General features: G+C 41.8%; 1 protein-coding gene across 6 annotated transcripts in view; it reads right to left on the reverse strand.

Annotated features, from left to right (window-relative positions):
* Positions 1-415: 415 nt before the first annotated feature.
* The window catches only part of ARMC1 (armadillo repeat containing 1), a 45,061-nt gene continuing 32,314 nt past the window's right edge, over positions 416-13,162 (reverse strand). For 3 of the 6 annotated variants that reach the window (XM_083187179.1, XM_083187178.1, XM_083187180.1), the window contains exons 5-7: positions 6,823-6,954; positions 4,537-4,620; positions 416-3,646 (exon numbers count right to left, since the gene is read on the reverse strand). In XM_083187179.1, the coding sequence (XP_083043305.1) occupies positions 3,455-3,646; positions 4,537-4,620; positions 6,823-6,954 (408 nt within the window). In that variant the 3' untranslated portion in view covers positions 416-3,454. The remainder of the gene's footprint in view (positions 3,647-4,536; positions 4,621-6,822; positions 6,955-13,162) is intronic. The other 3 variants (XM_083187181.1, XM_083187183.1, XM_083187184.1) reach the window with 3 other exon arrangements.

The raw sequence follows: 13,162 nt of genomic DNA on the forward strand, positions 1-13,162 counted from the left end.
AGATGTCAGCTGTCCGTCCATATCCCTGCATTTCTTCACTCATATGTACGAGTGGTCTGGGCCACCCTTACATATGCGGGCGCCTTCGCCATCTTTCGATAGGGTGGTTTCCACTGGTATGCGAATGGATGTTCATGTAAAACATCCGTTCGCAAGGCATGAATTCGGCGTGCGAATGGGTGGTGCGGGCTAACCAAGGGCAAGGCGGGGTTTGGTTCATTCGCAAGGAGCGAATGAACCAGAATAAGACCCTAGGTCATGTTTGTGAAACCATATTAGTTTATATACAAAATATTATATATGTATATACACATACATACATACATACATACATACACACACACACACACAGTATGTGTGCACAAGAAAGACAAAAGTGACAAAATGTGAAAAGATAACAAACCATAAGCCAGTATAATGTTTTACATTTTTTTATTTTACACAACATATTTCAAAATGTAATTTACAGGCTGCTTCCACTGTTAGAGCAGCAATAGCAGAAAACGCATTTTTTGGTGACAGTAAAAGAACGTAAAGAAAAAAAATCAGATTATTAGTTATTACCACTATTTAGATGATGCACAAATAATAGCAGGAATTTTAAAAGGCTGCTGTGCATTCCTACCAACAGTGGTGACATATCTGTACAGCTTCACAAGACACATCTCCGGCTACTGAAAGATGTTGCAGGCATTCAAGAACATTTGCTTAATGTTGTTCTAAAAGGAATCATTACAGGGGATAGCATTTGTCTGTAGTCCGTGTGATTATATAGTTTGTTTTCCCCAGAGTATGTTTATATATATATCCACTAGCGGTTTAAATACCAATTTGCAGCCCATTTTACGGTAGCATTATACAGATCTTTATTTAAAATGCTAAAGGTTAACAATGCACTAGTATGTTTCAGTAAGCAATTACAAATTAAGCCGTATGCCGATCACAATGCCCTGTGTGATATCTTTTGTCTGGACAAAAATACAGAACACAAACCACTGTGGTTATATTGGTCAGCGCCAACTTTTGGCTGCAGAATTTAAACCAGCTTTATTTTTATTATTGTTTTTTTTCTTATATATATGATGGGGGGGGGGTGTGTTAAATAAAATTTGTAGATATACCCCTTATGGGGGTATTCAATCCTGGCAGATATTTCTGATAGTCGGAGATATCTGCCAGGACCTATTCAATCCCAGCCATTTGAGGCCAGGACTCGCTGCTGCCGATTCCACTATTTTAAAAGTCGAGGCTGCATTGTCTGAAAATGGATGCTAAATTGTCGAATTATCCTCCGTTTCAGACAAAAAAAAAAAAAAAGACGTGGATTCGCTGATCTACGTCTTTTGACTTCGGAATGTTTCAGCAAGTCGGAAGATCGGAACCAACACTGAATAGGTCGAATGTATATTCAGACTATTCTTGATGAAAACGGACAATATTTCCGACAAGCGCAAATATCATCTGGTATTGAATACCCCCGAAGTCTCACAAGATTCTGCTATACTGCAATTCTAGGAAAAAGGTGAATCAGTAAGGGGACAGCAAAGGAAGGTTAGAAATAAATGGCGCACAAACAATCCCCAAAATCCAAAGTTCCGCACAGTTCACAAAATACTCAATACTGATGCTGCCACCAAGTACAGATGTGCTAAACATACAGTACGGTATAGTCACTTCACAGTTAGGACAGAGGAGTAATTTGCTCTCAAATGCAGTGTGCCACTGCGCAGTGGTTGGCAACACTGCTCTAGATAATAGGGCCCCGTTAAAGTGCCAGTTAGTGGTCTTGTCTCGCACAGTGGATGCAGCCATTGCGCAGCCATTCCTGAGAATCAGTACAGTAGGAATTAGCGTCATCACTAACGAACATGTTCCTAATGGACTGATAAGGAGGATATTGAAAGCCTATTAATAGTCGGCTTTTACTATATGTGCATCTGATGGTTCCGCTTGAACAACGGTTTTGCTTTAATGTGCAAAACTGAAATAAATCTGACAACCTAAAGAAAATAATATCCTGGTGGTAACATTTTTAATAGAAAGTGTCGCTATTATAGCGATGTAGAGACAGAAAAGTCCTTTATTTCTGAAACAGTCAGACTGATCCGGGTGTATCACACAAAACGTGGGATGGCAGGAGTTCCGCTTACTGTTTAATAACCATACGGATACATCAGATATCGTCAAATAACATTCCCGGATCTGAATATCATCATGGCATCCACAATGCGTAACGGTCGACAGGTGACATAGCTTACGGGCTGCCAGTAACCAATCGTTTAATCTCTGTGTTACCCCAATAGGCACAGAACTTTTCCAAGCACCTGTGACACGCACAGCACCTTGCAAATCCTAGCACGTTCCTAGTGATCAGATTCACAGACTTCACCCAAACACAATTCCATCGACAACATTACACCTCACCCCTTTTTTAACTATAATAAAGTTTTGCAGATATTAAATCACTGCTTTTTGTAAACAAACGTACGTACGTCTTTCAAGGGATAACAGAACTCCGCAAAGAAAACCGGCACCGTGGTATATTGCAGGCCACAGATGGAGTTTTACATTTCATTTTTATTTTTCAACAATAGTGGTTCTTATTTTTTTTACAACAGATCACCCGATATATCGTTTTACCTTATTGATGACCAGTACAGTTTTAAAACACCGAAGATGCCTGATCATGTTTCATAGCGGATTCCGGTAGGCCTTTTCTGTATAAGCCGTTAACATGATTCTTTCATAAGACCAACTTCAGTTACAGCTAAAAGTTGTCATGCTGAAGGATACAATGATGTGGATTTCATTAAATGTATAGGTTTGGAATCCTTCCATTTATCCTTGCAGCTATGTTTCCACTAATACTCAGCCTGTCTCCGCACACGGTGAGCTTGTAACCTCTATGATGTAGAAGGCATACACTTGGGGATGTTTTTATTTTTTGTGACAAAATACAATAATAAGAAAAAAATATATGAGGTGGTGTTGCGGATAACCGTGAGTACCACAGAAAACAAATACTTCTTATAAGGCAAAAAAAAAAATAACCCAACATTTCCTAAAAGGCATTCATGCACGCATCTCTATTTAGAGGATAAAGGTCCTGAGTACTGAGGTGATGAGAGAATTCCTGTGTATTAAACATACCAGAGACCTTAAGGCTGCATCAGACACTTATGAGTGTTCACTATCACAAGTATTTGGCTTATAACATGACATCAAAAAGCAAAGGGTGGACCCATTTACAAAGTGAGGCAACACATAATAGAACGAAGCAACAGGCTGTGACCTTTATCCATGATGTTGCTTTACAAGTTCGGTTACTGTACGTGTGGAAACAGCATTATTTGCAAGGTTTAAAACTTTTTATGTGTAGTATTTTATTGCAAATTGCACTTCACTGGGATGATGGAAATATTTCTTGCTGCAGTCTTTACTCAGTGACCCCATGTCACCAGTAGAAGGACCTGGATAAAAAGTTTGCTGCAGTGCTGAGCCAATTACTTGCACTGTCCTGATGTGTCCCAACGCGGGACACTGCTTTATCCTGTTCCTTCATAGGGCTTTCATCCTCCGGTAGGTACTCTGGTAAATCAGTGTTCTGCTCCACATCCACAGGGGTGTCTTGAAATGGAACCAGCAACTTGAAACGATAAAAAAAAAAAAAAAAAAAGAGAAAAAAAAAAAAGGTAAAATAAATAAGAGAAAGAGAAATAGTGAGGAGAGATAGAGAGAATAAGAGAGGAGAGAAACAAAGAGAAAGAAAAAGAAGCGAAAAATGAGCAAAAAAAAAGAGGAGAAAGGAAAAAAGGAGCGCGAAAAAAAGGAAAAAAAAGGAGAGAGAAAGAAAAAAAAAAAGAGAAAAAACAGAAGGAGAGAGAAAAACAGGAGAGAAAAAGAAAGGTCTCATCCATATTATAGAAAATTAAACAGCATTCCTATATGCAATGTTATTTTCATATTAATTAGCAAGTGAAGCACCTTTTAATTAAGCATCTGGTAGTCTATGGGCCTTATTCAGGCTGAACGGGTCTGAATCAGCCCCTTTGTTCTTTGCTATCCTAATACAAACACCCCTTCAAGACGGTACGGGTCATAGGGTCGACAGTAGTAAAATCATCAGTCAATAGGTCGAGCGCTATTGGTCAACAGGCCATAGGTTGACATGGAAAATGTAGTCAAGAAAAAGGTTGACATTTTTTGGTGTCTTTGTTGAAATAGGTCAACATGGACACCGAATAAGTGTGCCGCGTCCACTCGCTACGCAATGCACACTATTATGGTAAAGTATGAAAACTCATGTCACCCGTTTTCATGATGACCTATTTACTTGTGTAGATCATTTGACCTAAGGCATGTGTTGAGCTATCGACCAAAAGTGGTGGAACTATGGACAGGTGACCTGCTGACTGCATTCCTTCCAGAAAGAAAAAAGGATCTTTTTTCCACAAAGTTCTGCAACCAAATTTCTACACTAGACAAAGAAAGTCCCCATGCTAGTTCTTAAATAAGAATGAAGACAAGACCACTCACATATCCTACCTCTTCTCCGGTCTCGCCCTTCACTACTTGCTGGGCTTTCATCACTTTGGTAGATGCAATCGCTGTTGCCAATGCCTACAGCAAAAAACAAGATCATGAGAAATATTTAAGGGAATATACAAGAAGGTACTCATGAACATAAATTACAGTACTAAGCAAAGAATGCGTGTTACAATGGGCGGGTATATGGTTAAGATACATTGTGCTTATATAACTACATGTAGAATCTGTACGATCTGCATTACTTAGCTTAGTTTGGCATATCTTATATACATTTGCACTAGAACAGTGGTTCTCAAACTCGATCCTCAACACCCCACACAGTTCACGTTTTCCAGGTCACCTGACAGGTGCACTCATTACTGACTGACACGTTTCAAAAGATCCACGGGTGGAGCTAATTATTTGGTACTTCTATGTTAGTTGGGCGCCCACTAAGCTATTTGCTTAGTTTTCCGCATCCGCTCGCCACGCTTCGGGCTCGGTGGCTCGCCACACTATATAAAAGCAACTCCATGCCGACATGGATAGTGGGGGTATGAGCATACTAACTATAGTGGGCGCCCAACTAACATAGGAGTAACAATTATTTCACTTGATTCTGTGAGGAGACCTGCAAAACATCCACCGTGTGAGGTTCTGAGGACCGACTTTGAGAACCTGTGCTCGAGAACACTATGCACACACATACACTACACACCTATTCATGTGTGCGTGTTTCCATCACTAAGTCATTTTGGGCCTCATTCAGGAGGTGGACGGTATTGCAGCCGCAACTTTTTGCCCACACCATTGCATCTTTATGCTAATGCAGCAGTTGATGGGCTTCCTTCTGAGAAGATGCAACATTGGACATTGCACCAGACTTACGGAGGTGCCGGCACAAGCCCGCTGTTACCTCCCAGGCATGCCCACTGGACCCTGGCAACGGTAAGACAGCAGCTGCATGCCTTTCCTGTGGGTTGCATCTGCCAGCAGGACGGTTGGGTATAGACGGGTAATAGATGCAAGAAATAGTGCGCAGAAAGGGGCCAAGTTTGGTCCAAGTCCACTGAAGGACTCCTTAACCCTTGAACAAAGGTACAACAAAACAGAAAACAAACTGGAGTATATGACCTATCCGGCGCTTTGATTGGAAAACCGTGTGCAAGGTCACCTTGATCAAGTCCCCAGACGGGCAAGAAACGCGTCGGTGGAGCCCGCATACATCTGACCAGTGCACAGAACGGAGCACTTTCCAGGTGAAGGGACAGACCACCTTGCATTAATTAAGGATTACCGGGATCCCTACTCCTTTATGGACACATGCTCATATTGAACAGTGCCTTGCAGTTCTCTTCAATCGGTAATTACCTGCTCCCAACACTGGCATTTGCTAAAGATTCTTCAATACTGTTTTTCAATGTTGTTTTTAATGTTGTGAAGATCCCATCTTTTAATTGATTTGATCACTGTGTATGGCATGAATTTTATGCATTAAATTAGTGTGAAATACTACACCATGAAAGATATATTTTGTATTTATATTTTCACGTCATGACAACCTGCTGGATGAATTAAGTACAGCACGCGGATTTCCAATCAAAGCGCTGGATAGGTCATATACTCCAGTTTGTTTTCTGTTTTGAGTATAGCGCAGGACTGAAAAGGACTGTATATTAAAGGATATATAGTCATAAATAATGGGGCAAAAGCCCTTCAGGCCTGAAATTGCCGAACACAGGAATATTGTATGCCACAACCTTGATAAAAATCTGTCTGACATCAAGTTGAGGACATTTTATATTGGACCAATCAGGAAGTAGCTGGCAATAGCACTTTTTATATACAGGACATTTGGCTCAAAAATTCCATGCCTGAGGTATTTAGGATATGACCGACAAATGACACAGTTTTTATTTCAGCAATTATCTTTTCTCTCTCTAAAATAACGATATATAAATTCATGGTCACAAAAAGTAAACAAGGCCCTGATACACTTACAGCCTTTTACCTGCATGTATAATAGGGGGGATGAGGTCAGGATTCCAACAGCGGGCATCCCGACAGTAAGAATCCTGATGGGCAGAAAATCCCAACAGAGGCTATTACTGTAAATCATGTTGACGTGATGATCACAGAGCCATCTGATAAATTATTGATCATTTTAAACCTATCACCATTTCCAGCAAAGATTATAGCCATACGTCATCTTGTTTACATAATCTAATCTATACTGCTCGGAAGGTTTGTGGTTTTAAACCATAATTTCTTTAATTTGGAGACTTAAATTCTTACCTCTGCTTTTAAGTCTGAGCGGATCCGGACCACACATCTTTGAACGGCCATCTGAAATGTAAAGCTAATGACTCCTTTGATTTTCAAGAGCGCATCTTCACAGAGACTTCTTCGTGACTGGGGAGATAAACACTATAGCTTTCAATGACAAAAGCCTATATGATGCTGTACAGAACTCACAGTATGAAGAATATGAGAAATATAGGTTCACCAAAACACAAACAATTATATTTGGCACAAAAAAAAAAAAAAAAGGGTGGAATTAGGTGCTGAAATTTCACTTCACTATTCACTTGGAGCAGTGTTTAAATGTCACAGAAGCCAATAACTTATTATATCCTTAGCATTTTATGATATCTAAGGTATACAATGCTTATCCAATGTATAATGGACCATGTAAAGAATGATACATTCTGGATTTATCAGTTAGTACTGAGGGCCAGGTGTATCAAGCTTCAAAAAGTGATACAATGGAGAGTGATAAACAGCCAGCCAATCAGCTCCTACCTTCCATGTTAAAAGGTTGGTTTAGAAAAATGTCAGGTAAGAGCTGATTGCCTGGTTGTTTATCACTCTCCACTTCATCACTTTGTGAAGCGTGACACATCTGGCCCTGACTTTCTTGGATTTTACAAACGAATGTAATATGTACAGGCTGGACAGTGTAATGGTTAGCATTACTGCCTCACAGCACTGAGGTCATAGGTTCCATTCCCACCACAGCCCTAACTGTGCAGAGTTTGTATATTGCCCCCGTACTTGCGTTGGTTTCCTCCAGCTACTCCGGTTTCCTCCCACATTCAAAATACACAGGACGCGGCATGGGGGTCCGTCTACATAGCCATTGGACGCGACGGTCCACCCGTGCACGCGTCAGTGTTAGTGGACGCGCACAGCATGCGTTCCACGAGCCGGAAGCTGGAACGCAGCGTGCGTTCCAGACGGCCACAAAGCACTTTAAGAAACGCTTTCTCCTAAATCTTCTGTTTTCACAAGGTAAATAACCACATCCACGATTTTTACCAACTGTATATAGGTCTGCCTCCTATACAAATTAGCATTTGCACTTTATTTTCTAAGTATATACGTTCTAGGGATCAATTGGGTAATTATTTTCATTGATTGTATACTTCCTGTCTAAGGGTATTTAAAGTCAGCCCACTGACCAAGTGCCATACCTTTGATAAAGCCATGAGGTCACAGTGAAACATGTTAGGCAGCACTTGCTTTTATTGTATAAGGACTGGGAGGAATCTTCAACTCCCCCCCCCGCAAACTACTCTCCTGGAAGCTTCCCTTTCATTGCCACCCTCCGGATCACATTCATATTTATATCTCCAAATTGGGAATCATCAACTTGTATCCTGTGGACATCCAATATCGCACCATCGTGAGGACCCTTCATTCTGAAGGTATACAGATCTTCCTCCAGCGAGAAAATTAACCACATTTTTCACCTACTACTGGAATCAGCGCAACATAGTGAGGACCCCAAATTCTTGGGAACCAGACCATCCTCCAGCGTCTCCTATTACCATCCAGGACGGCAAATTACTAACCACCAATTCGGTAGTGCACTATCCGGAGAGCCTCCCCCCTTATCCCAAGGGACACAAAGGCAGCTACGCAGAGACATAAGTATTGTCTTCCTTGTCCTATTTATTATATCATATATGTAATCTTTTATTATTGTTGTTTTTTGTTATTGACATATTATTATTGTCTTGTCACAAATTGCTTGTTTTTTAATATTTTTATACAAATTAAAATTGTGATATCCAATTGATCCACTTAGCGCTCCACCTTTTTTCCCACTTTTGTATTCAAAATACATACTGCTAGGTCAGTTGGACCATAACAAAAATGAACCCTAGAATGTGTGTGTGTGCGTGTACATGTGGTAGGGAATATAGATTGTAATCTTCTCTGGGACTGATGTGAATGTTCAAATATTCTCTGTAAAAGGAACCAGTCTTCTGAGGAAACCGTCAGTTATTGTGGACGGAGAAACGCGTCAAGCCATCACAAGCCTGCTACCAGCATAGAATTGTACAGCCCCCTGCTAATCCGACCTCCAACTCTGCACCGACTCCTGAGACCACCGCTTCATAAGCCGAACGCTGAGAGTGACCTGTGGTGATCCCCACAGCGCTATAACATCAGGCTGCTATGTTACAGGTTGGTTTAGAAAAATGTCAGGTAGGAGCTGATTGCCTGGTTGTTTATCACTCTCCACTTCATCACTTTGTGAAGCGTGACGCATCTTGCCCTGACTTTCTTGACATCCTCCTCTCTCTCCAACATCTAGAGGACAGCGGGAGACGGGAGAGCAACCGTCTGCTCCCGATGGAGGCTCTAATTACAACAGAGCCCCGCCGGTTGTAGCAGACGAAGATCCCCGTTACAAGTCATCATACCCCGCTGGCGTCACCTCACTTCAAGTGTGGTCTCTGGTAATTATAATAACGGAAATCTCTTACGAATTGGAGTATAAATAAATCTTTAAAGACACTTGAACGGTCATGTTTAAAAACAAAGTGTCAAATTAATATGGAGAAATAAGAATTGACTTTTATCAATCAATCACCAAATTATCATAAAATAAGGGGACTGATAATTTATCAAAGATAAAAAGCTCTAATATTGAGTTAATTGAGACATGCTGAATATCCATTATTTTTATATATTTTTATATGTATGGTTATGTGTATAATTTTTATATTCTTTCTATTAAATTGAATGGATCAACACAGTGTGCTCTCTTTATTTAGTTTTTTTTTTAATTCTCTGTAAAGCGATGCGCAATATGTGAGCGCTTTATAAATAACGGTTAATTAATCAACAAAAAAATAATGTAGCCAATTACAAAGAAATGGAAAGCAACCTAAGGAAGCCTGTGCAAACGGTCTTGCTACTTGCCCAGAATGTCTGTTCGACTCCTGAGAGCAGACCACCCACCAGGTTTAGGTCTGGTGGGGCAGAATTATGCAATTGATGTGCAGCACTGCCCTGCTGCACATTGGTACAAGCACTGCATTAAAGTGGTATCCTGGGACGCAGTGACACATGTGGTATCATCACGCCCCACACCCAAAATACCCCATTCACACTTGCTACTTGAGCCTCCCTCCTAGGATCACATGAGTGGAAGCTGTGCAAAGTAGGCATACAATACCTAAGTAGTGCGGACTTGTGCGTGTACATTTATACAAAGTAAACCGCAATTGTACCACCAGGTAATTCCTACGTCCAATGTCTGTGCTGCTATTTGTTAGAAGCCTCCAAAATACATACATTTAAATATACATATTGTGCATCATGTATTAAATGTAATTAGACAGTATTTGAATATTACAGTATGTGTATTAAACAGCTATTCACAAACATGAGGAATACATAGTGTATTGCTGGTTTACACAACTCGCCCTCTTACGCTGGCAGCCAAGCTGTTAAATCAAATAATCTACGCTTGGTTACACAGACTACAACCTTGACATGTGTTCTCCACTTGTGACTAAAAGGTACAATGCTTACATGTAGAAAAACAGAAATCGAACTGCATAAAATAAACTGTAAATCAAAACATTGCTAAAAAAGCCAAGAGTTGTTTGCTCCATATGATAAGAAAAACATTTCCCCTTGGTTAAGCTTTGATTGACTGAAGTGCTCATTGCTAAGCAGTTAGTGTTTAGTTCTCTGTTTAGCAGACACCTTGCATGAATGCTGACGGAACGCATCAAAGCAGATGTTGCAACCCTTCAGCAAATCTGCAGATCACTAGAGCACTGTGTGCAGCTTTCACTCTGGTTACTCTGAAGCCAGACAGACAATAGATTTTGTTTTCATATACGAAGGGCAAATAAAGTATTAGTTTGGCAAAGTTATACTCGCTGATGTCGTTAAGCTAGCAAAAGCAATATTTTGTTTTTTAATCTTAAAGTAATCAGGTTATAAAACATGGGGTCCACGTCCATTTTATTGCATTCCTCACCCAATTCCACGTCCAAGGTAAAGCTTAGTGGCCAGATGCAATAAGTTTCAAAAGTGATAAAATGGAGCAACTAACCAATAAGCTCCTGCCTGACATTTTTCAAACACAGGGGGAGATTCTCTAAGAATCTCCGCCCCCCTTCGCCGCCCATCGCATATTTAATTATCGCATATGTTGTAACATATGCGATAATTAAGGCAAAGGACAGCTCTTGCGTTAAGAGCTGTCCTTTGCGGTGAGAGTCGCCGGGTCCCAGCGGCTCCCCCCTCCCTCCCACACCCGGCGCTGCTGCTGCTGCGCCGGGCTCTCCTCCTCCCTGCACCCGGAAGAGGATCAGTGCAGGGAGGAGGTCAAAGGTCCGGGCAGCACAGCTCTGTGCTGCCCGGACACAGGTAAGGGAGGAGGGGGCGATGCGGTAGAAGCCCATTGGCTTCTATGGGACATCGCCAGATTTTTCTGGCGATGCCCCCCCGCCGCGGTAACCCGGCGGGGGATGCTTACAGCATCCCAAAATGCGGTAAAAACCCCGATAACTGGGTTTTTACCGCATTTCTTGTTTAGAGAATCTCCCCCACAGTCTGTGGCATGGCAGATAGGTGCTGATTGGCTGGCTGTTTATCACTCTCTTACCACTTTTGAAGCTTAGTGCATCTTAGTCACTAGTTAGCTAGAACCCCCCCCCCAGGGTATCAATCATTACCAAGCTGGGTGATACGGCAGAGATGGACACAATGTTTTAGGGCAGGGGGCAGGCACAGAAATCCTCAGTGTCATGCATATATTATAAAGCAGGGGTGGGGAACCTCCGGCCCGTGGGCCGGATACGGCCCCCGCACCCTGCTTGTCCGGCCCGCCCAGCTGCATATTTTATTGTTTAAGCAGCCGCCCGCCCGTCTGGCTGTATTACTGCAGTAATATAGCTGTGCGGGCGGCTGATTAATCAGTAATATAGGCGGGCGGTGGGCTGATTAAGCTCGAGTCAGCCGCCAATATAACTGATTAATCAGCCGGCCGCCCGCCCACCGAGCAATGTTCCTATCCTACCTATTCAGCCGCCCGCCCACATGGATGGCTGCTGCCGCGGGGAGATGTTAACACGCGCCCGCCAATCACAGTGCCTGTGGATGTGATGTGTCCACAGTGATTGGCGGGCGATAGGGAGGGAGACTGGTCGCCTGATTTAATTAGGATCAGTGCATGGGTGGGAGCCGCGAGAGCATCCTACAGCAGCAGCAGCAGCTATCACGCTGTGCTGCCAACAACTAAAACAGTGTGTTAAAGGTACTGTAAATGCTGCTCCTCTCACCCTCCCTTCCCCAGTGACTGACAGATCCAGGGGTTGTCATTTACCCCTGGATTCACACCCAAACAGGTTTATGTGATTATCTCTGATTATCATAATCAGAGATAATCACATAAACCTGTTTGGGGGTGACAGTCACTGCCACTTTCTCCACTTTTTATTAAATGACAACCCCTGGATTAATAGAAACATAGAATTTGACGGCAGATAAGAACCACTTGGCCCATCTAGTCTGCCCCTTTTTTTAAACATGTTACCTCAAACCATATTTGATCCTTATTTTTTTGTAAGGATATCAATATGCCTATCCCAAGCATGTTTAAATTGTACTACTGTATTTGCGTCTACCACCTCTGTTGGAAGGCTATTCCACTTATCTACTACTCTTTCTGTGAAAAAATTCTTCCTCACATTTCCCCTGAATCTTCCTCCCTCTAGTTTCAGTGAATGTCCTCGTGTTCTGTTGCTCCTCTTCCTGTGAAGAATGTCTCCCACCTGTACCTTGTTAAAGCCCTTGATATATTTGAAAGTTTCTATCATGTCCCCCCTTTCTCTTCTCTGCTCTAAAGTATACATATTAAGATCTTTTAGTCTTTCCTGGTATGTTTTGGGATGTAGGCCATGCACCATTTTAGTTGCTCTTCTTTGTACAGTCTCTAATGTATTTATATCCTTCTGGAGATATGGCCTCCAGAACTGAACACAATACTCTAGGTGAGGTTGTACCAATGACCTATACAGTGGCATTATTACTTCTTTCTTTCTACTGCTGATACCTCTCCCTATGCAACCAAGCATCTGACTTGCCTTCTTCATTGCTTTGTTACATTGCCTACCTGCTTTTAAGTCCCCTGAAATAGTGACACCTAGATCCCTCTCTTCCTCAGTAGTTTCCATTATAGTGCCATTTATACTATATTGAGTCTTTGGATTTCTGAGACCCAAGTGTATGATTTTGCATTTTTTGGCATTAAACTGTAGTTGCCATTCTCTTGACCATTTCTCTAATCTGCCTAGATCGTCAATTATTTGTTTTACCCCTCCTG

The sequence above is a fragment of the Crinia signifera genome, chromosome 5 (assembly GCF_055691185.1).
Source record: "Crinia signifera chromosome 5, ASM5569118v1, whole genome shotgun sequence".
NCBI classification, from domain to species: domain Eukaryota; kingdom Metazoa; phylum Chordata; class Amphibia; order Anura; family Myobatrachidae; genus Crinia; species Crinia signifera.